We start from the raw sequence: 24197 nt of genomic DNA, 5'->3' as shown, positions 1-24197 counted from the left end.
CCCTCGTCCTATCCCGGGATCGCGGATTCCAGGAGGCTGAGATCACACATGCCTCCGTTCCCGGAACAAGGAATCTAATCTCCTCTCTCTTTTCTCCCCCCCCCCCACCTCCACGAAACTTGGCGCTGACCAGCCGCGCTCGTCCGCGGGGGTAACTGAGCGCGGGCAGATCAAGGGGCAGGCGAGAGGGCACGGCCCGCGGGCCGCATGCCTCTCTCCGCCCCCTTCTCCTTGGGGTACCGATGAATGGCCGTCCACTTGCCCCCGGGCCAAAAGTCAGCTCGTGGGACTTAAAGGGGCCGCGGTTACATTTTTTAAATTTTGGGGCTAGGGTGGGAAGATCAGAGAGAGGAAGCTGCAGACCCTATGATTTAATTCAACTCCATCCAAATATTTCTGTCTTCAAGGATTTTCCAGAGCCAATCCAAACATGAAAAGCAACCAAGTTAAAATTCCGGTGCATTAAATGATTACAAAACAGCAGGTCAGTAAAGAGAGAGAGAAAAAGACAGCAACATAGGAGAAGCTGAATTATGAAGAGTTTGGAGGAACTGGAAAGCATGGATTCAATTTATTTAGGAAAGATCCATTCAGGGGTGGAATTCAGTCCCCCCCCCCGGGATTTTTAAGTGTGGGTCGTTATTAAAATATTGGGGGTCTCAGAATTAAGTGTTATTTTTTTAAAAAAATTGTTTAAAATTAGCAGAAAACAATTTGGGAACCTATGCAATTTCTTCTGGGCCATCCCATCCCCGAGTATCCAGAGTGCTTCTTCTGACACCTGTCGAAGCTGATCCAATAATAAAAATAGATTTTTTTAAAAATAAATAAATTTGGTTTTGGAAAATATAACAGAAAAATAAACTTAAATGTGGCTGAAACCTATAGCGGTTTCAATGAATTGCCTTAAGCTGTGCAGCGTGAGCCTATTTACTTAAAAGTGAGACCCACTATGTTCCAGGGAACTGACTTCCAGGTACAGTTGAAATGGACAGCTTTTGATCACTGCATATTTTATCCTTCAGTATCTCCAAAGAGCAACTGGATATGTGACTGTAATTGCTTGATCTATGAATTAGTTAAAATATAAATGATTAGTTAAATAATTATTTATTATCAAAACTGGTTTGGGAGTATTATGCATTGGAAGGACTACAAAAAGTACTTAGACCAAACCTCGACATGCTTCACTCACCAGTTCCCGAAAGGTCAGTTTTGCCCAATTAAGAAGAATGCTGTGTAATTTAAGTAAGAAAGCTCAGACACACTGTTACAGCCCGGTTTGGCGGTAGTGGTGGAACCGGATAGCAAACTTTCAACAACAGCCTTGCTGTGTGTGCCAAAGCTTATCAGGACAGAGACTGTACAGCAGGGGATCTTTTATTTGCCAAAAAAAAAGTGGGGTGCAAGGATATCAGGATAAACAACCAGACCAAAATAGAAAAGAAAAGCAAGTTCAAAGTTTTACAATGGTACCTTGGTTCTCAAACGCCTTGGTTTTCAAGCGCTTTGGTTCTCAAACTCCAAAAGTGTTTTCGAACACTTTTTGGAAGCCGAACATCCTATGTGGCTGTCGGCTATTGTTTCTGGGGCATCTGCACCAATCAGAAGCTGTACCTTGGGTTTTGAACATTTTGGAAGTCAAATGGACTTCTTCTGGAACAGATTTAAGTTCGGCGCTTTTCTTTTTGCTATTTAATTTGTGTTTGTTTTGGAGGTATTTTCAATTAATTTGTTTTTGTGACTGTCTGGAACCCAGTTCAGCTACTGATTGATTGATTGTGTGACTGTGGAAATGGATAAAAGCACCCCATCCAAACAATGACTATCATCAGTGCAGGTAAGAAAAAAATAATACAGTAATTTTAATTTTTATCATCTACAATACTGTCTTATTTATTTTATAGTACAGTACGTTGATTATTGCTTTCATTTTGTGGATCAATGGTGTCGTTAGATAGTAAAATTCATGTTAAATTGCTGTTTTAGGGGTTTTTTTAAAAGTCTGGAACGGATTAATTCATTTTACATTAGTTTCTATGGGAAAGTGCACCTTGGTTTTGGAATGCTTTGGTTTTGGAACGGACTTCTGGAACGGATTAAATTGAGGACCAAGGTACCACTGTATTTGCTAATCAATGTTACCGCAAAGGATGTTTTCCCCCTTGTGCAGAGAAACCCTGGAAATGGGGAATAGAAGTTGGGCTGAAAAAATTATCCTATCTATGCAGACCAACCCTTGAGTCAGGACTGTCCCTGGACAATAGGGACACTTGGTGAGTCTGTAATCAAGGGGATGGGCAACTCATCTTTGACGAAATGTTAAAACATTTGGTACTTACTAGGTTAGAGGAAAGGTTGAGGTGTAAACAATTAGGCATTGTGGTGAGAAAGTCGATCGTAGCCCACTGACAGTGTTCTGTTTCCACTGTGCCAGTTGCTGGGAATGCTTTCAGGCTTGCCATGGGTTGCCTGCTGTAAGAAGAGGGTGCCATTGGCCTGGTCCAACAGGCTCTTATGCTCTTAAATGGCATGGCTGATCCACACCTTTCTATCTATTCCATATCTCATAAATTGATTTTCTTATTATGTGCTTCAGGAACCTTCTATGAACTTTGACTTTGTCATACAGTACCATAAATATGTGTGCCATCCATATCTGTTATCACATCCTTCTAAATCTAGTAAGTCTGTATTTTCCAACAATATCCAATCCCTCAGCCAGCAAAGGCAGGACGCCTCATAATATAATTTCAAGTCTGGTAGGGAGAATTCACCTCTTTCTTTTATATCTGTGAGAAGTTTATATTTAATTATTGGTTCCCCCCTGCCAGATAAATCTTGATAATGCTTTTTGCCAATCCTTAAAGTGTCCCACCCCACTGATCACTGGGTTTGTTTGAAATAAGAACAACATCTTAGGTAGCACATTCATCTTTACAGCAGATATTCTTCCCCAAAATGATAATTTCATCCTTCTCCACATGGCTGATCCACTGTGGCCCTGCCTGAGGCACCTAGGCTGACCACTGTCAGGGAGAGAATGCCAGGCCAGCAGGATTCCTTGGCGTATCACAGCATGATCATTCTTGTGTGGTTTCGTCAAAACTGTCAGTTGTTTGAGCGAGAACTCTGTGTCACCAGGAAGTTTGCCCCCACACTGACACTCACAATACACACTATGATAAAAAAAAAGTTTATAAACCTAGACACGTACATCAAAGTAGTTAATGATAATGCACACAGTCATAAAATAGTAAAAGATTATAAAATTAAAATCAATACGGAATTTACTTTTACGGAAAGTCAGGTCAAGGGCGGGGGGGAAAACCCAAAAGCCTAGATGGCTTATCGTAAAATAATACCGGAAGATTTGTTTAGAAAGGAATGTTTTCTTTTTTCCCTTTTTCTTTTTTAAAGCCGATTCTCATGGTCACCATTCTGAAAATCTCACTTTGGGGTGCTGGACACATGGGCACAGTTACCACCCATATGATGTAAGGAATGAAGTACGATGCTGACCCAGACCCTACGACCCACATCCTTTCAGGGGGCGGGATAAGGGAGCAAGAATGGATGGGTGCGGATTTTTGCAGGAACAAATGAACATAATTTGTTTAAGATGCATATGTGGTGTTGGCAAATGTAAGCTTTTGGGCTACACAGAACTCTTCGCCACAAAGATTTTTCTTTTTAAACGGAGTGTGCTATACATGCTTAAAGAGTTGACTATTCTGTCCAGGTGCAGAGTGACATTAGCCTTGTGCTTGCTAGTCTTTCTTGTTTGTCTCGCTAGAACCCCACCCACCCACCAACAAACCCTGGGATCTATAGTTTCTTAAGGGTGCTGAGAGTTGGAAGGAACCATGAGGTTCTTCTAGTCCAACCCCCTGCAATGCAGGAATCTTTTGTCCATTGTGGGGCTTGAACCCACAACCGTGAGATTAAGAATCTCATGCTGTGCCAACTGAGCTATTCAGAGCTATTTGTTAGGAGACCCTTCTTCACAGAGCTTCAATTTCCAGCAATTCCCTGAACAAACTACAGTTCCCGGGAAATTTGTTACTATTTGAAAATTGATGGGGCAATTTCCCCAGCATAATGTTATAGATCAGGGCAGGGAGAGCAACCTTTTCCACTCCGAGGGCCTCAGTCCCCTCTGGGAAAACCTCCTGAGGGCCACACCCACAGCGCTGGATGCAAATGTTCCCTTTGTATGGGCAGGGCAGTTTCTTTCTTTTTTTAATTTTTTAATTCAAAATTATAACAAGACATATTTTCCAAAAACAAATCATCCTTGTCCCCCCCCCATTTTCTCCCTCCCCCCTCCCACACATAACCCCCCCACCCCACCCCACCCCGGCTTCCCTCAGTTCCAGTCCTTGGTTTCTCTAAGAATGCTGTTCCCTGCATGTTACAAAGTAGTATAGATCCTCAAACTATTTAGCTGATTATTATCAATAAAAAGATTGTGAATGTTTATTCAAAACCTGCCAAGGAGTCCAGTTCGCTTTGTTGCGTCTTCAGATACTTTGTAAAGGGTTCCCATTCATCCTTAAAATCACAGCTATCCTCTTCCTGTAGCTTATATGTCAGTTTTGCCAGTTCTGCATAGTCCATCTATTTTTCTTGCCATGATTCTTTAGCTGGGGTTTCTTCAGTCTTCCATCCTTGTGCTACCAAAACTCTCGTGAAGATGTTTTTCAACTTTTTTGGCAGGTCTTTCCCTAAAATCCCCAACAAAAAGGGCAGGGCAGTTTCTACACACACTCCTTCTTCCCAGGTGAGCAGGAGGCATCATCATCTGAATGCAAGGACACATTCCAGCTAGGCAGAAACACACAGGATTCGAATCCAGGCCACGGAGGAGGATGTGGCCTCGGGAGAGATCTGTGGGCCAGACAGAGAAGCTTGAGGGGTTTCCTTTGTCCCTCGGGCCTCACCCCATCCATGACACAGAGGGAATTGGGGAGTAGAGAAGCCTAGCTGCAGAGCGAGGGCAACTGAGCCTTGTCTTCAGCTCTGGGAGGCCAAGAGTGATGCTGGGTTGCAACATTATGTGGTCAAGCTGCGAACGATAATCCATCTTGTTGGGCTACCCGAGGAATTTTGCTGGTTACTTTCCTTAAGGAAGCAGGCTGGCTGGCTGGGGTTTCCCCTGTCATTTTCCTAAGGAAATGACAATGTTATCTGAACTCAAGGAGACAAGGGGGTTGCAGTGGGAAAGGCGCAGAAACACGATCCACGTGTTCCCTTCCACAGTCCCTTTGCACAGAATGTGCATTTATTCTTGTTGATTGCCCTTTTCAAAACCATCTCCCTCTTCTTCCCAAGAGCTTGAGGGTAGCGTACCTTTTCACAAGCACCTCCATGATGGTAAAGAGGGGGCCTTGTTGGTAGTGGCACCCCATCTGTCCCCAAGGAGGATTTCGGGTGCTTTTTACAAAGCAAATCCTTTACATGACTGCACAGAAGGAAGCCCCATAGGACCGCAGCCCAATTCTTCCAAGGTTTTTACAGCTTTTGGGTTTTTAAAAAAAAATCCTGGATTGTGCTTTTTTTACAAAATAATTCTGTGAACTGACCAGGTTGGTGGGCGGTACAAAAGTGCAATCCATCAATCGGATTTAGAACTTTTTAGGGCTTCTAAGCCAGTCATAGTTTTTACTAGCTGTTCCTTATTTTTTATATATGTACTGTATTCAGTATGATTTATCGGTTGTTTCTTGCTGTTTCACTGGTTTTTATTGTTTGATTTATATTGGTTTTTATCCTAAGAGGATAACAAGAGGTTAAGCTGCCCTGAGAGTGCCTGTGTGCTGAAGGTTTGCAGGACACACCCTTAATATTAAGTACATCATAGAATCATAATATTGTAGAGTTGGAAGAGACCCAAGGGTCATGTAGTCCAGCCCCTGCAATGCAGGAATCTAGATCATACGTGACAGATGTTCAAAAACCTCCAAGGAAGGAGCGTCCACAACCTCCCAAGGGAGTCTGTTTGACTCTTGAACAGCTCTTACTGTCAGAAAGTTCTTCCTGATTCTGAGTCGGAATCTCCTTTCTTGTAACTTGAAGGTTCGAGTCCTACCCTCCGGAGCAGGAGAAAACAAACTTGTTCCATCTTCCATGTGATAGCTGTCTAGATATTTGAAGATGGCTATCAGATCTCCTCTATCACTTCTTTTCCAGACAAAACATACCCAGCTCCTCTCAACAGTTCTTCATAAGGCATGGTTTCTAGACCCTCGATCATCTTGGTCGCCCTCCTCTGCACACGTTCCAGCTTGTCAACATCCCTCTTCCATGGTGGTGTCCGGAATTGGACACAGTATTCCAGTTGTGGCATGGAGGCTGCCCCTCATACGTAGACTGAGTACAACAAAAGGCTTGGCTGCCCATTTCCTCCTGAGGTGAGGGGAAGTGGCATAGCCGATAAGCCTGGCAGGACAGCTTACTCTATGGCATTAACCCCTTCTTGCATTAATTAGACTCAAGAATGCTGGTTATAGGATGCTAGTTACCCTACAAATAAGATACTGCCCTAATAACCTTAGTCTGCCCAGCCGCAGAGCAAGCCAATTGGGTGCCTGGGGCAGCACGCGTGCCCTGCACCCAGAGGTGGGGCCAGCCACCCATGGGGCGGGGTGAACCGGGACAGAACGCTCCGCGGGGCTGCCAAGGAGTCTGGCTGCCTCCTCCCACTTAGCCGCCCTACAGCTGAGGGGGAGGCGGTGGGCAGACCATTTGGGGCAGCGGGGAGCCTGTGGGCGCCCAAGCCACCGCATCACTCCCAGCAGAGATGCGTGGCTCGGGTGCATTGCAGGCTCCACAGTGAGTGTCGCCCGCCATTTTGTCACCCGCCTCAGTGGTGACACCAAGGGCGGTCCTCACCCACTGCACCCCCCTTCCTCCGCTCCTGAGTCTGCCCTCAGGCAGCCCCCACTGACCTACCTATTTTGTTTTTGTTTTTTTATAAAACTTACAATCAGCCCTGTTTAGGGAAGCTTTTAATGTTTGGTGTATTACAGTATTTTAATATTTTTTTGGAAGCCGCCCAGAGTGGCTGGGGAAGGCCAGCCAGATGGGCGGGGTATAAATAAATTGTTGTTGTTGTTGTTGTTGTTGTTGTTGTCGTCAGTTGAAAGGGTGACACAGCATGTCAGCTTCCCCATCCTTAGTCTCAGTGTTTCTCTTGTACAACTCAATATGGAGGAAGAGAGGGAGGAAACTGCAATTAGTTGACTCCGCCTCTCATTGGCTCTGGCTCCACCTACCGTTGGCCTCCCGGCTTTCTGCCCCACCAGTCCCAACCACCACTGCCTGCCCTATAACCCACCCCCCAACCTAGCCTGCTGTCTTCAGATGACCCTGCCCCATTGATTCCAAAGTGAGAGCTGGCTGCCGGTGCGGTTGGCTTTTGTACACCCTGTCTGTCATCTTAGGCAGGAGAGAGTGTCTTGGGGCCAAGCTTGCCTGCAGGGCTCTTATAGAAATCTATACAGTGCTTTTTTCTGGGGGTACGCATACCCCTAAACATTCTGTGAATCTAAGTTTCACCTCATTGAGAGGCAGTATTTCAATATGAGTAGGAAAATGAGAGCACCCCTAAACTTTTTTTTTTTAGAAAAAGCACTATATACATACATACACACACACCTTTTCCAATTGCTCAAGGAACCACAGAATATGTTTAAAATGGAACCCCCGCAAATAAAATAAAAACAGCTGCCATGAAATCCAAACCCAGGGAACTCTGGGGACTGTAGCCATGGGGGGGGGGGAAATGGGGGCCTGTTCACAACTCAGAGCACCCTGGGCAAACGATGGATTTCTTTGAGCAAAGCCACGAGGGTCTAAAGTGGCATGACACTGCTTTAAATGCAGTGTAGACATGGGGGGGGGGGCTTAGTGAAAGAATGCAGGTCCTATTGAAAGAGGGGGCCTCTTTAAGAGCATTAAATCCTCCTCAGCCTAAAATTATCTAAGTGTACCACTGGGTCCCGAAGCACGTGGGCCTCCCCCCCTTGGCCTTGCAAAGGCTGGGCTGAGGAAATGGCGACCCCAAAAAACGCCTCTGACTCACCGCAAGGATCTGAGCGCCGTGTGGGAACATGGCTGAGCTTCTCAAGTCCAATCCCCAGAAAGCAGCTTTCGGAGATTAACTGGTTCTGTCTCATAGGCTTTGAAAAGCGTGGGGGGGGGGTGGTGGCATGGGAAAAGAAAATAGACAGTGGAGAAAAACACATGCTAATTGTAAAAAAATGTTTTAAAAAATAATATTGTGAAAACAGCTGCTTTTTTTGACAGAAGGTTGCCGCTTTCTTCCCTCCCTGCCCCACCCCACTGAGGAGGAAGATCTCCTGAGCATGTGCAGAGTGTTAGATTCCTCTCACGGCTGAATGACTGCTGCCAGCCCACCCTTCTGTCATAGGTTTTGGGTCGCCACACAATTTCCGGCACAGGCTCTGTAGTTCTAATAGGCATGCAACAGGTGCAGCTCCTCTTGAAGATGCAATATCTGTTCTGCATTTAGCAATCTACCTGCCTGTGTGATTTGTATGCACATTTATTCAGAAATAAGTGACAATGAATTCAATTGGGGCGTACCACTGAAAAAATGTGCCCAGGAGCGGAAGCTAGCAGTGCAGTCCTAAGTGTGCCTACTCAGAAGTAAGTCTCATTAAATTCAGTAGGACTTACTCCAAAGTAAATGTGCAGCGCTACACACACTCAACCTCATTTACTATAACAAGATGTACTTCTGAGTAACACACAGGACTGGAGAAACATTGCCAGCTTAATATGCAGCTAGGTTGTTCTTTTTCTCAATTCGGATCAAATCTGGTTTGGAAAAAACGTGCCAAAATGCAGCATTTCATAAGAAAGGACAGGATAGATACAGATTGTGGTTAAGTCGTGCGTATGCTGCTTCCCAAGGCAGTGCTAAATGGATGTAGAATAAATTGGAGTCTGTACATAGCCCTTGAAAGCTTGTCTTGTTGCATTTTAGCTGGTCCTAGTAAAAGGTGCTACCTTCCTGCCGTCCCACCTGATGTTTAAAACTTGCAGCTCTGATATAAATGATCAACCGAGCATCTCTTCTGAGCTCAAAGGAGAAGTGTACACAATTAATCGCTTGCTCTGTTTTTGCCCATCCTTAATCTGTCTTTCCACCTGCAGGCTGCTCCATCATCTGCCTCTCTGCATTTATCAAAAAGGATGCAATCCTCTGTTTCAGACTGTCAATTTCTTCGTCTTCTCCAGCTCTCCTAGTCACCAGAGGGCGCTCCCTGTGCTGCAAATCTCTACGAAAAAAGAAAAACAACCTAAAGAACTTATATTATTTTCTTCCGATGGTGAGCCGCCTTTTTTCCGTTTTCTTTTTTCTTCCCCCACCCCCCGACAAACAGAGGACAGGAAAAAGAAGACAAAGAGGAGGAAGTAGAGATTAACGTCGGACTAAGCCGAAAGGGAGAATTGTGAGTAGATGAGGGCTCAGATTAAAACCAAAAACCAAAAACCAAGAAACCGAAAGAGGAGAGAAACAGCAAAATATTGACGCAAACTGACAGAGGAGGAAGACTGACTGATGGAGAGGCAGGCTATGGCTGGATATCCGTATGGCAGAGTGATGCACAGGGAATATTTCTAGTTCCGTGCTCGGATAGTCAGCAAAAGGAGGCAGAGAGGGGCAGAGGAACAGGGAAAGAAAGGAAGGAAAAAAGAAAGAGAAAGGAAGAAAGAAATGGGATAAAGAGAGCAGAAGAACATAAGCAAAACAAAGCAATCCCAGTTGTAACGCTCTCAGTTTCTCCTCCGCATCTGCCTCCACACTCTGCTCAACTCTCCAAAGTTGCTCCCCGGTGATGTCTGGACGGGCGGTTCGAGCTGAGACACGCAGCCGGGCAAAAGATGACATCAAGAAAGTGATGGCAGCCATCGAGCATGTCCGAAGATGGTGAGGCCGATGGGCGTAGGGGCCGGAGGAACTTTTGGAGGGACCTGGCATCTCTGGCTGCATCCATTTTTAGAAGGGTTGTGAGCTGGTTGCCACGGTGCAGGTGGCGAGGGGTCAATTTGGGCTTTGGGGTGCATGCGGCACAACATCTGTCTGGTTCGGAGGGCTTGGCAGCTGTGTTTGGGGCTGCAGGGAGGGGCTGCAGCTCAGTGTTAGAGCAGAAGGCCCCAGTTTCAAACCTTGGTGTCCCTAGCTGAGGCTGGGAATGTCCCTTGTCTGAAACCTGTGTGAGCTCCTGCCAGTCCGTGTAGGCCATATTGGACTAGTTGCACCAATGATCTGACCTGCTGGAGCTGCTGTGCTCCTGTGTATTCCAGCCCAGAGTTTCACACTGGGAAGCACATGATCTGTTTCGTGCACTGTTGCGAATGTTTGCCAAATGCATTTTGGAATGGGGATTGTCAAGTTGCATTTTTTAAGGCAGTTCCCTCACTGTGAGAAGCCAACTTACAGGGAACCAGGCAGAGGGCCTTCTCGGTAGTGGCGCCTACCCTGTGGAAAGTCCTACCATCAGATGTCAAGGAAATAAACAACTATCTGACTTTTAGAAGACATCTGAAGGCAGCCCTGTTTAGGGAAGTTTTTATGTACAGTGGTACCTCGGGTTAAGTACTTAATTCGTTCTGGAGGTCCGTACTTAACCTGAAACTGTTCTTAACCTGAAGTACCACTTTAGCTAATGGGGCCTCCTGCTGCTGCCGCACCGCCGGAGCACAATTTCTGTTCTCATCCTGAAGCAAAGTTCTTAACCTGAAGCACTATTTCTGGGTTAGCGGAGTCTGTAACCTGAAGCGTATGTAACCTGAGGTACCACTGTATTTTTAAGGTATTTTTAATCTTTGTTGGAAGCCGCCCAGAGTGGCTGGGGAAACCCAGCCAGATGGGCAAGGTACAAGTATATTATTATTATTATTATTATTATTATTATTATTATTATTATTCCGTCCATTGATATTGGTGGCATGGGGTGATCCTAGATTTGCCAGCCAAGAAATTACCACATTTGCTTCCTTTCCAGGGAGGGCTTTGGAAAAGCACTGCTTCCTTTCCATTATTTCTTCCTCACAGCCCCAACGTTAGGTGGGATGAGGCAGAGTAAGCCAACCTGATGCCCTGCAGATGTTGCTGGCCTACAGTTCCCTTCATCTGTGACTATTGGCCATACTGGCTGGGGCTGATGGGAGTTGTAGTCCACAATACCTGGTACACACCGCCTTGGCTATCCTTGGCCTAAGGCTACATAGCCAAGTCATAGCAGAGGTGGAACTGGAATTGAAGGCTTCTTGATTCACAGCTCCATCCATTAGCTGATACATTACACCAGCTCAGGAATGTGTAATGATGCCTGCTCAGTGGTGGCTCCGAGGGCTGCACAGTGGTACCTCTGGTTACGAACTTACCGTAATTTGTTCTGGAGGTCCGTTCTTAAGCTGATACCGTTCTTATCCTAAGGCGCGCTTTCACTAATGGGGCCTCCTGGTATGTGCACACCTCCAGTGTGCGACTTCCATTCACATCCTGGGGCAAAGTTCGCAAGCAGGAGCAGCTACTTCCAGGGTAGCGGAGCTTGTAACCTGAAGCGTTCGTAACCAGAGGTACCACTGTACAGTATAATATTCTTCCCAAGGAAGGCTTCATCCACCTTGCTGCTTGTCTTTTGATGAGCAACTAAAATGTCTTTCTTTATTAAAACATTTGGCCCACTTTAGTTGCTGGTGGTGGTCCAGTTTCCATTAGACTCAATTTTTTCTTTTATGGCTGTTTTTAGGTTTGTTTGTTTGTTTTTTAAAAAATTCTTGTTGTTGTTATATATTTGCCATTATGAGCCACCAAAGGTTCTTTAGTGGAATAGCAGGATATTAAATGTTTCCTTATATAAATGCATGTGAAATATAATATTTAGGACCCCCTTCCTGTCAACTGGTTCTCTGTAAATGACTGCTGGAAGTTTCCTTGAGGTGAAATAGGTTGTGGGGTTCACATGGGAAGCTGCAACTTACATAATTAACAATACTAATTAATTGATTAATAACAATCACACCATTTGCTCTTCTCTGCTTCCTAGGGAAAAGCGGTGGGTGACGGTTGGGGACACATCTCTTCGGATCTACAAGTGGGTACCTATTGTGGACCCCCGAGATGAGGTATGGGGAATAGTTCCATCTCTATATTTATTTAGCTCAGTTTATATAACACTTAATTTTTAAAAAAGACGTTTACATAGGAAAGTATAAAATTTTCATTAAAAACTGTAATAAAAACAGTAAACATAATAAAAGGGGTCTAAAGATAGATAAAATCAACAGTACATAATGAAATTTTCAAGTTTATACATTTCACTGATTTTACAATCATTTTGACATTTCCAAACTTGACTTCCTCCCCCCTCTTTCTGCAGCTCCTTAAATTTATTTTTACTATCTTCTGCATATCCTAATTAACTACATTTGCTCATTTGTTCATCTTCTTTAAATATATGTTCTTATGAAACTGCAGATTATTACAATAACCCTGCCAACATTCCTATCTGTTTACAATTTATCTGTAAGTATAAACCATTTCCATTCTTTTATTAAAAAGTTTGTTATTTTGATTTCTTATTCTTCTGATTTTGCCATTTCTGCATATTCCATAAGTTTTTGTATCATTCTTCCTTTGCTGGGACTTCTTCTTCTTTCCATTTTTGGGAATGAAATTACATGTCTAGTGGGTAGGCTTTCCTAAGCAAAGAAGTGTTTAGCTGGTGTTGAAAACAGTACAACGAAGGCGCTGTTGGGGTCCGCTAATCGGGCCCAAGCTGCCTTGGTCACTGAAAAGCCAATAAATGCCATAGACAGAGGAGATTCCCATAAACACCCCTTTATTCAGCTGAGTAAAACAGAGTGGGCAAACCACACTCACCAGTGTGATAGACTCCCCCCCCCCCCCTTTTGAGGTTCCTTGCGCTGATCTGAAACAGGACACCCTGCCTGGAGACCTTGAAGGGGAGAGTTGCCTGGCAGAGGGAGGTTTTCCTGAAAATCGCCTAGCAACCTTATCTGGTCTTCACATATTTGTGGCTCACCCTCCTAAATTCTAAAGCAGGCAAACTCGGCCCTCCAGATGTTTTGGGACTACAACGCCCATGATCCCTAACAGGACCAGTAGCCAGGGATGATGGGAATTGTAGTCCCAAAACATCTGGAGGGCCTATGCCTGTTCTAAAGCAGGCAGGTTTTTTTTTTACAGAAGCAAAATGGCATCAGTTAGGCTAACCAAAAAAACAGGACAACGACAGGCCTCTGTGGCTTTTCCTGAGACCCCACAGCGCCTGACTAATATTAATAGGTAGGGAGTTCCAGAGAAGAGGCCCTGCCGTGCTAAAACATCAATTTCTCTCAAGCTCCCTTTCCTATCCTCTTCAAGGCTTCCCTTATTTCTTGGCTCCCTTTCCTTCCTCGACAGGAGAAAAGGCGGCTGGCAGGCAACAGCGAGCAGCAGCGGACCAAAGAGCGAAGAGCCCGCATGCCCAGCCCTCGGAGGAACCCAGCCCTGCTCATGCTGGACCTCAATGGTACATTGTGGAAGGTGGGGGGGGGGGCAGGAGAGGGGAAGGACAAACACTTGTCAGGCCGGGGAGACAGGATACTTCCAAGGCCACATGGCTGCTCAGGCCACTTCCACCTCACTGGTTCTCCAAAGGTTTTCCCCAAAGGTGATCTGAAATTTAACTTTGGGAAGAGATTCTGTTTGATGCTTCTGGAAATTAAGGATATGCAGGGCAATGTTTACTTCAGTGTTGTCTATGTCAGCTGTTTTGTGACTGGTGCTCTCTCAAAAATTAAAAATGTGCCCCCCTGGTCCATAAAGGTTGGCGACCCCTGCTCTTGGCTACTGTTTAGAATGAAGCATATTGAAAGAGGGAGAAATACCCAGTTTTAGAAACAAAGAGGGGCTTGTGGCAGAGGTGGAGTCTAGGATCCTACCCTCAACACCTGTGGCTTGCCTCCCCTTCTTCTGTGGCCTCTTTCCAGAGGCGCCACTCTGCCAGCCTGAGCGGTGGCATCAGAATAGGGCTCTGCAAAGCTAAAGGAAAATATTTCATATCTGCTCCTTAATTCAGGAAGATGCTTCCCTTTATTGCTTTGTGGGCCTCTCCTTACATCTCGTGTGTGACAAATTACTGATGTGAAAGAACTTCCTTCCTGTCATGCTTTTTATCATGTGTTCATTTTTTTTAAAAAAAGTATTACTTTTATTCATTAAATTTGTATACCTCCCTTCATCAGAAAATCTCAGGGCGATTCACAGCATAAAAACGCAGAATAAAACCACAAAGCACATAACAAGAACAAACCAATAACTCCTCCCCCCACATTTTAAAGGACAGAGATGGTTAACCAGGCAAAGGCTGAAGAAGAAACTTTCCCCCTGGTGCATAAAGATATACAGTGGTACCTCATGTTACAAACACCTTGGGGTTACAAACACTTCAGGTTACAGACTCCGCTAACCTGGAAGTAGTACCTCAGGTTAAGAACTTTACCTCAGGATGAGAACAGAAATTGCATGGTGGCAGTGGGAGGCCCCACTAGCTAAAGTGGTATCTCAGGTTAAGAACGGTTTCAGGTTAAGAACGGACCTCCAGAACGAATTAAGTTCGTAACCCAAGGTACCACTGTATAATGAAGGCACCAGCCGAACCTCTCTGAATTGAGCTGATGATGGCATTGGGGTGGCTATTCACAATTCCTCTCTTGATATTCTTTGCACCTGCAAAAGTTTTGGGGCAGCCATACTGCTTTGTTTGCAATCAGCGTAGGTCCTGTAACTTCCTGCTGAAATCATTTCCCTTTTTCTGCCGCAAATGTTCCAGGCTTTGTCCCGCTTTTGTTGGGCTGAAGTGCAGGAGTGCCTCTCCAGAAAGCAATAGTGTGAGAACATTGGGGAATAATAATAATAATAATAATAATAATAATAATAATAATAATAATAAATTTTTATTTATACCCCGCCCTCCCCAGCCAAGGCCGGGCTCAGAGCGGCTTACAAGCAATAATAAAAACAAGATGAATAATTACAACTTAAAAACAAAAATAAAATACAACATTAAAATAATGGAACATTAAAATATTAAAATGTAGCCTCATCGTAGGAGGAGAAGGAAAGGGAAGCAAACCAGAACCAATTACAAAGTAGAATGATGGGTAGACAGTGGTTCATCATTCCCCCCCCCCCATCATTTTTAATTTGTATACTGTCTTTCTATCTTACAATACTCCAGGCAGTTGACAAGCTGAAGAAACAAGAAATGTACATCTTATAACAATCTAACGCAATACAAAAATGTGATAATAAAACAAAACTTTAAAATAAGCAGCCTACATCAAAAAAGTAACATTCAACAATCATTAGAACAGTATAAAGTAATAATATCAACATATAAAAGTTAAACAGAAATCCTCTCAACAGTTACAGTAAGTAATTTCTAAACTATAATCAATAAAACGGCAAGCCACAGTACATAAAATACAATACAAATTGAGAAGCAGAGACTAGAGGGTAGAGCAGGGCAAGTGGACGGAGGCCTTGCCTAATGGAATCTCTCCCCTCACAGTTCTTCCTCCAGGCACAACTTCCTTATGAGGAGTCCCAGGGCCAGGGCAGGGAGGCAAGGCAGGTGGAAGGAGGCCTTGCCTGATGAAGTCTCTCCCCTCACTCTCCTTTCCCTTGTTACTAGTGACATGTTGCAGAAGACACCCCTGAAAACCACCAACCAGTCTGGAGTGGCCCTATGTGATTGGAGGGAGGAACAGCTCTGTTATTTAAGCACATAGAAATGCTGACATTATGTCTAGAATCAGTGCTATTTTTCTAGCAAAAGAGGTGCCAGAACTCACCATGAATGCCTCCCTCATTCTCTTATAATGGCAATGGTGGCCCATCTGAAAGGTGCCAGAACTGAGTTCCAGTAAGTTCCAGCTGGGGAAAAAAGCCCTGCCTAAAAATGGCACCAGGCACCCTGTGGATTCATGCAAGAAGGGTGGATGGGGAAATCAAAGAGGCGTTTGGATAATCCCCCCAACCACCAAGCTGCCCAATAACAGCAGCCACAGACAAATCCTAATGCTCCGCTTTCCGCTTTCCGCAGACGAGAACAGCAATCAGAGTTCCATTTCGGAGACCTCCTTGCTGAAAGGCGGGGACACCAGCCCCAGCTCCACCCTGGACCGCAGCCAGACTGTAACTCCCACCCCACTAGGGGAGCTCAAGGCGGAGGACTCTCAGCCTCCTTTACTGGGGCAGGAAGGAGGTAGGTGATGTTGTTGGCTGTTTGCGGTTTAGTAGCGCTGCAGAGAGCTTGCTGGGGAGACCATGCATACAAGGAACTCAAAAATAAGTTTAACAAAGGTTTTAATAACAAAAACAAAAACTCCTTTTACACTAAAGATAATAACAACAACCGACACGACACAACCACCCCATCCCCCAGGGTAATGAGAGAGCTAGGTGCTGCTCCTTATATACTATACCCAATTGCTGACACAGCTTGATTAACACAACTCAGCAGCACCTGCTATGTGTCACAGCTGTAAGACTGGGTCTCGTTATTTGCCCTGGCCCTTAAAGACATACACAACTTGTGAAGCAATAACGAACCTTCACATTTTAAAGTGACCATTCAACAGATGTAACTGTCACCCTGAAGGACCCGGTGTGTAGCCTGGGAGTCATTTTGGACTCACAGCTGTCCATGGAGGCTCAGGTCAATTCTGTGTCCAGGGCAGCTGTTTACCAGCTCCATCTGGTATGCAGGCTGAGACCCTACCTACCCACAGACTGTCTCGCCAGAGTGGTGCATGCTCTAGTTATCTCCCGCTTGGACTACTCCAATGCACTCTACGTGGGGCTACCTTTGAAGGTGACCCGGAAACTACAACTAATCCAGAATGCGGCAACTAGACTGGTGACTGGGAGCGGCCGCCAAGACCATATAACACCGGTCTTGAAAGACCTACACTGGCTCCCAGTACGTTTCCGAGCACAATTCAAAGTGTTGGTGCTGACTTTTAAAGCCTTAAATGGCCTTGTCTCAGTATACCTGAAGAGGCATCTCAACCCCCATCGTTCAGCCCGGACACAGGTCCAGCACAAGGGCCTTCTGGCGGTTCCCTCACTGCAAGAAGCAAAGCTACAGGGAACCAGGCAGAGGGCCTTCTTGGTAGTGGCACCCGCCCTGTGGAACGCCCTCCCAGCAGATGTCAAAGAGAAGAACAACTACCAGACTTTTAGAAGACATCTGAAGGCAGCCCTATTTAGGGAAACTTTTAATGTTTAACAGACCACTGTATTTTATTTTATTTTATTTTTTAGACCACTGTATTTTAATACTTTGTTGGAAGCTGCCCAGAGTGGCTGGGGAAACCCAGCCAGATGGGTGGGGTATAAATAATAAATTCTATTCTATTCTAGGACGCTGAGGTTTTAAATCCTTTTGTTTTACACTCCGTACTTGTTCAATCTCTCAATTTCTCTCCTGGGTGGCAGAGTCTGGAGTGTTGCTTCTGGAGGGGAGAGATGAACCTCCCATGCTTACCAAAGAAGAGCCGGATTCCAAGACATCAGAGACCCAGGTGAGGGTGTTGATCCTTGGAAGGGACAGAGCTCAGTGGTAGAGGCCCTGCTTTGCATGCCAAAGCTCCTAGGTTTGATGGCGACATTTCCAAGTAGACCATATTCGGCTTGATAGACCCAGTGACCTGACTCAGTCAGCTTCTTCATCTCCCTGAAATGTGTCAACGGACAGTGTTGCAGCATGTTCCACAAAGTTTCTCCTTTGTGGCTGAAGCCGTACAATAGACCTGTTTTAGTGTGGTGGCCTTTTGGGGTGAGGCTTGGGGGTTGGTCAAGGCAGAATGCTTCTTGGAGAGGGGTTGTTACTTGGTAACACCCTATTTATTTTATTTTATTTATTAAATTTATATACCACTGTTATAAGAAAAACTGCTCCCTTTTGGGGTATTCCAGAGCCCCTATAGAGTCCTTAAGTGGGTTCCCCATCAGTAGGAGAAAACAGAGGCCAACCAGAGTATATTGAGAAACAAAGTGGCTAGTAAGCCTGATCTTTATTCACTCATCACACACAGGAGGGAGGAGAACCCTGAACAATGGTGCGCAAGCCCTTATATAGACTTTTGAAATTGCCCGCCCTGTAGCCCAAGACCACCCCCCAAAACATCATACATACATCACAGAAGGAGGTGGTCTACCGCAGAAATCCTGTCTGTCTGGATACCCGATAATGGTCACTGATTGCATTACCTGGGCAGCCTGGCCAGCCTTTTGTGATGGTTCCTGAATGCACTCTTAAGACAGGATTTGTAAGCAAAAAGATAATGGGAAGCCTTTCCCCATTTGCCTCCCTTCCTGCAGAGGAATATTTGAGGTCATTGGGAGAGTCAAATTGGCTCTCCCATACTACTTCAGACACATGGTTCATATATTTAGATAGGTGTGCATTTATGAATATTTGTTCTAAACCACTGAGCCTCTTGGGCTTGCTGATCGGAAGGTTGGCGGCTCGAATCCCTGCGACGGGGTGAGCTCCCGTTGCTCGGTCCCAGCTCATGCCAACCTAGCAGTTCGAAAGCACGTCAAAGTGCAAGTAGGTAAAAAGGTACTGCTTTGGCAGGAAGGTAAACTGTGTTTCCGTGCACTGCTCTGGTTTCTCCAGAAGCGACTTAGTCATGCTGGCCACATGACCCGGAAAAACTGTCTGTGGACAAACGTCGGCTCCCTCGGCCAGTAAAGTGAGATGAGCGCTGCAACCCCAGAGTCGTTCGCGACAGGACTTAACTATCAGGGGTCCTTTACCTTTATTCTATATTTGAGACCTTAAAATTCTTATAACAACCCCCACCATCAAAAGATCTTGGGGCAGTTCACAGAATAAAATACAAAGTAACACAAGTAAATAATAAAACCAAAAACACCAAAACAAACACCCCCGCTTTCCACAGACACATTTAAAAAGCTGTAGGATATTTAAGCGGAACTCTCAAAATGCTAATCTTGCTCCTCTAACATTTACATTCATGTGCGCTTTACACCATGTATGAGGAACTTTTTTTCAGATTGAGGGCCACATTTGTTCCTGGGCAGTCTTCTGGGGGCCACATTGGAGTGGTGGGCAGGGCTAGAGGCAGAAGTGGGTGTTCTCCCCTTGCTATAGCATGGACACGATCCTTTCCCTTCTCTTCCCCGCACAGGACACAGCAGGCTCTGCGAAGCCCGCGAAAGAGGCCTTCGAAGTACCAACGCCTGAGGCAGAACAGCCGCCCGAGGCTCCACCATTGAAGCGGATGCGCAGTGAGGCACAAGAGTCGGAGTCCAGCCAACCCTCAGATGCTTAACCTCAGGCCTGCTTTTGCTCTCCCCATCTCTTTTGACAGGGGAGGGGGAGGGGACTTGCTGGGAGATATATATTAACATATTATGCTAAAATATGGTGGCCAGCCCACTTTTATGCCACCTTGCCCACCTGGGTACTGTCACCATTTCACTACGCTTGCTGCCCCCTGGTGCAGCCGCTGGGCAAACAGAAGACTGTTGTTGGTGAATAAACATGGCGGCCATCCTTGGATACCCTCAGAAGCCATGTTTGTTTACATTCAACAGCCCCTTTCCCCCCCACAGTGTGCATGCATGATTCGCAGTATTAAAAGGAAATGTGCTGGTGGGGAGCAAAGCTCAAGCAAAGGCGGGTGGGGAGATTATGGTGACGAAAGGGAACTGGGAAGGTTTCCTGAAAGGCCCGGTGGACCTAATGCATCATATAGAGATCTCTGGCACTGTGAGAGAGGAAGGGAGGCATAAGCACACTAGCCCAAAGAAAAAGGAACAAAGGCTTGATTTAGGAAAAATAAATAAATCAGGAAAGCCACAAATTCCCAGGTGGTTGTTTTTTTCTACCCCAGGTTAGAGAGTGTGAGGGCATCTGTGGGTTTCAAAGCCAAGCTGTATTTGGCTGTATTTGCCGGATGTTTCTTCCCACTTGTAAAATTTGGATTTTGGGTGGGTTTGGTGGTCCATGCAGCTTGGCTTTGAAACCCACAGATGCCCTCACACTCTCTAACCTGGGGTAGAAAAAAACAACCACCTGGGAATTTGTGGCTTTCCTGATTTATTTATTTCCATATAATTGTATTGTTTCGTTTTTTTGAAGGAGAGGATTGTGGAGGTGTTTCTGAGCTCTTCTTCAGAATTGCAAATTACATCATCTCTCACACAGTTTTCTAGGTACACAGGATACTGTGGAGCCCAGATTAAGGGAAGGATAGGCCATTAATTGCTGCAATAAGTCCTGGAGGTCAAAGCTATGTAGATGTTATGTACTCTGCCTTGAAAGCTCCTTTGCCTAATCCCAGATATGCAGGGGCTGTGTTTGGGGAAAGGAAAAGGAACTCTATATGCTTAGGAAAAAACTCCCTGCATTGTTGTTCCTGAATGTTTGTAGAGCTCAGAACCTTAGAACTGAAACAGTCTGGGGGCAGAGACCTCATCACTTCTGACTCTCAATAACTCATGGCAAGGGAGCTTGGCTTCTATTCCTGCTTCTAGAAGAAGGCAGGCTCATCTCCAGAGGTGAGAAGAGGGAGCTGGATGTGTCTGAGCCCATGCTTCTTGGACTAAATAGAGCCCAGCCTTTGCTAGAAGGGCATTGAGTGTTGTAGGTTGAAAGGTGGGTATTGGAAGCCTAGGACTCCTGGTTCTCCCCCCATATCCAGATGCAAAATTGGAAGGAATGAGGAGACAAAAAAGGTTCCAAACTAGTGGAATTGTAGAGAATCAATCGGCATTTGGGGTTTGGTGGTGTATATACACTTTCTTTTCGTTATAGTTTGCTGCTCAACAGCAAGCTGTGTCTGTACAGGAGCTTTCACATTTCCATAAAAAGGTAAAGGTACCCCTGCCCGTACGGGCCAGTCTTGACAGACTTTGGGGTTGTGCGCCCATCTCACTCAAGAGGCCGGGGGCCAGCGCTGTCCGGAGACACTTCCGGGTCACATGGCCAGCGTGACAAAGCTGCATCTGGCGAGCCAGCGCAGCACACAGAACGCCGTTTACCTTCCCGCTGGTAAGCGGTCCCTATTTATCTACTTGCACCCGGGGGTGCTTTCAAACTGCTAGGTTGGCAGGCACTGGGACCGAGCAGCGGGAGCGCACCCCGCCACAGGGATTCGAACCGCCGACCTTTCGATCGGCAAGTCCTAGGCGCTGAGGCTTTAACCCACAGCGCCACCTGCGTCCCCTCTCACATTTCCATACCTTACCCCAAAAGTTGTTAGCTTTCTCTTTGGTTGCCTGGGCTTTGCTACTCCTTTCTGTTCTTCCTCCTCTCCCCACTCCCACCCTGTTTCCCAACCACTCTGTCAAGATGGAGACATGGTGCTTTAAGAGCACCGTATCTCCTTAATGCCATCATATAATAGTTCCTGGATAACTGTGCCACTGCAGGTGATAACCAGGAGGGATGTTTTAACGTCAGAAGATTCTGGTTTTGACAGGCTCCCACAAATTGGATGTGTTCAGTCCTTCAGTACCACCCCTTGCTAGCTTTGCTCTTTGATAAAATGCCCTTCTTGTGACTTCTTCATGTAACAAGAGGACTGAGGGGTGCTGGTTGTTTGAACAACGAAACCAAATGCCTCTCTGGGTTTTGTGGGGCAGCATTGCTCATGGATAGAACTGTGTACATAAAGCACACAAATGGATGCTTCAGATCCACCCCCTCTGCTAGCTGGCTTTCCCCCCCTGGGGCAGGATGCCAACCAATCATGGCTGCTGGCATCACCCCCTACCCACCTGGGCTGTGGGCAATCTCCCCAAATTATTGGCCGTTTGTGCTGTTGTCATGCTTTAGCCCTCTGAGCACGGCTCTTTTCTGCAAACCAACAACCTGCTTGCTCCCAGTTTAGCTTTTCAAGTCCAAATCTGCACCTCAGATTTGCAAGACGCGGCTTTCAAGTGATCTCAGTAATCAGGAACTTTGAATTCAAGGTCAGCCCAAATCGACTCCGAGCAGGAGCCGAAAAGAACAGGACTCAAACCCTTATGCCTACCATTAGGCAAGGTGATAATCCCTACACCTCTCAGCTGTCAAATTTCGGGATAGCATTAAAGAACAGTAAAATAAAGTTGTTGGTTTTTTTGAAAGATAAAAAAGGGACTACAGGAACATATGGAAATGCATACTCTGTTGTTGGTCTCCCACCTTATTCCTCTTGTGGTTGGCCAAGGCTCAATACCTTTTTCGGGTTAATTCAGTGTGCTTCAAACGTGACAATTGCACAAATCCTGCATGTAGTCTGCTGCATGTAACAGACCCATGTGCATGTACTTTCTCACATGCAGCCAGCCCCAGTAAGTTACTCCAGTTGTGGGTTTGCCTTGAAAAAGACATTAGGGTCATACTGTGGGGCCATCATGTCTCATGTGGTATTTGCACAATGTCAAGCATGGAAATGATTTCCATGTGGGAGCTTTTAAATGTTCAACATAGGCCCTTAAGGCACTCATTCAGCGAAGCCCTTAGTAGCAGCGGGAGTGTGCTATTGTTTATTTCAGCAATAACGTGTTAATGTTTCTTTTGTTTTCTTACCTATTGTTTTATAAGCAATTTAACATTGTAATTCTCTTGGTCTATAAAGGAGATTCCTCATCATGATCCCGTGTGTGCCTGTTCATGTGTGAGAGAAGGTATACTTTGATATAACTCGGAATCATTACTATTAATGGCATATATTGATGTCCTGCCCTTCCTCACCAGTTGAAAGCATTCTCCCATCCAAGGATCTGGAATTGAATTATTTAGTCACCAAATGCCTGGGTAAACAGGGATGTTTTCAAATTCCTCCTGAAAGTTAATAATGATACAGACGGTCACAGTTCACTAAGCATCCTGATTGCTTTGTACATGCCTTGGGTGCATTTAATCAGGGCTGTTTCATAAATGACTTTTCTTTGCACAGAGCTAACCTCGGTTTTGGGGAGAGGAGAGAGATAATAATAATAATAATAATAATAATAATAATAATAAATTTTATTTATATCCCGCCCTCCCCAGCCTTAGCCGGGCTCAGGGCGGCTAACAACAATAAAACAGTACAAAAGTACAGCATAAACAACACTCTAAAGATAGAGAAGACACAGCTTTAATGGTAGGAAGAAGTTCAGCACCCACCAGACATCTGAGCACATAAGATTTCCAGCACCTGGAAGGAACTGTAGTTTGTCACGAGTGCTGGGAATTGTAGTTCTGTGTTGAGGAAGCTAGAACTCCCAGGATTCTTTGGGGGAACCCATGTGCTTTAATGTATGGCGTGGAACCGCTGTGAGGAGGGGGTAGCACATGCTTTTGCAAGCAGAGGACTCCAGGTTTGCTTGTCAACATCTCGAGGTGGTGGAGAAAACGCTACCCAAAGTGCTGCTGCCAGTCGATATAGACCAAGACTGGGGAAGCTCTTTTCAGCATTTTCCCTTGTGCAAGCTGTGTGTGTGTGTGTGTGTGTGTGTGTGTGTGTGTGTGTGTGTGTGATGCTGGTGGTGGGCAGGGCCAGAGTAGGTGGAGCAACAGATATGACTCTTCCCTTTGTACCCTAGGCTGCATTCCAGCCACATAACAGTCAGCGGTTTCTACAGAGCCACACACTTTCCTCCCCATACACCATCCAGACAAACAAGAGCGTTACTGGACTTCAAGGACGCAATCTAGCAAGTCAAAAGCACTCCGGTAGAATGTGGAACGTGAATGGTGAGGGGCATGACCCAGGAAGACTTCCAAGGGCTGAACAGAGAGGCCTGGAGGGCTACTTTGGCCCCTAGGACTGCAGTCCTGTCCCCCCCCCCCCGATATGTACACAACATTGAACTTCCTGCATTGCAGGGGGTTGGACTAGATGGCCCTTGGGGGTCCCTGCCAACTCTACCATTCTACAGTTAGATGGACCAATATGGTCTGACTCAGTTGTGCCATGTGAGAATAAGTAAGGCTGCAATTTTAACCGTGTGTACAGAGATGCTAATCCCATTAGAATTATACCCCTGTGGCTTGGGAATTAACAGCAGGACAACAAAAGTGGATTTTGTGAGCTCTTTTTAATCACCTGGAAGGATAAAATACCCACTATCTATTGTA

The 24197-nt window shown here is 45.6% G+C and overlaps 1 protein-coding gene across 2 annotated transcripts; it reads left to right on the top strand.

The window, feature by feature from the left end:
- The first annotated feature begins 136 nt into the window (after nt 1-136).
- On the top strand, nt 137-22727 carry BCL7C (BAF chromatin remodeling complex subunit BCL7C). 2 transcript variants are annotated; one of them, XM_083707563.1, is made up of 12 exons: nt 137-484; nt 1718-1840; nt 6193-6342; nt 9184-9359; nt 9857-9961; nt 12087-12165; nt 13466-13574; nt 16152-16313; nt 17549-17634; nt 19270-20019; nt 20097-20943; nt 21319-22727. In XM_083707563.1, exons 5-10 carry the CDS (start codon nt 9870-9872, stop codon nt 19411-19413), a joined length of 672 nt encoding a protein of 223 aa, XP_083563689.1. In that variant the 5' UTR covers nt 137-484; nt 1718-1840; nt 6193-6342; nt 9184-9359; nt 9857-9869; the 3' UTR covers nt 19414-20019; nt 20097-20943; nt 21319-22727. The 2 variants fall into 2 exon arrangements, with proteins under 2 accessions (XP_083563689.1, XP_083563688.1); XM_083707562.1 differs by lacking the exons at nt 137-484; nt 1718-1840; nt 6193-6342; nt 9184-9359 and adding an exon at nt 9366-9482.
- Nucleotides 22728-24197: the final 1470 nt, after the last annotated feature.

This window comes from Podarcis gaigeae (assembly GCF_964106915.1).
Source record: "Podarcis gaigeae genome assembly, chromosome: 13".
NCBI lineage: Eukaryota > Metazoa > Chordata > Lepidosauria > Squamata > Lacertidae > Podarcis > Podarcis gaigeae.
The sequence above is the reverse complement of the archived record's forward strand: the minus strand, read 5'-3'. Positions and strand labels throughout refer to the sequence as shown.

Bases quoted from the DNA above. Each gene is read 5' to 3' on its own strand.
- BCL7C (XM_083707563.1), top strand. From the start codon at position 9,870: ATGTCTGGACGGGCGGTTCGAGCTGAGACACGCAGCCGGGCAAAAGAT. The intron at 13,575-16,151 runs GTACATTGTGGA...CGCTTTCCGCAG, and splicing joins GCTCATGCTGGACCTCAATG to ACGAGAACAGCAATCAGAGT. The intron at 17,635-19,269 runs GTGAGGGTGTTG...TTCCCCGCACAG, and splicing joins CCAAGACATCAGAGACCCAG to GACACAGCAGGCTCTGCGAA.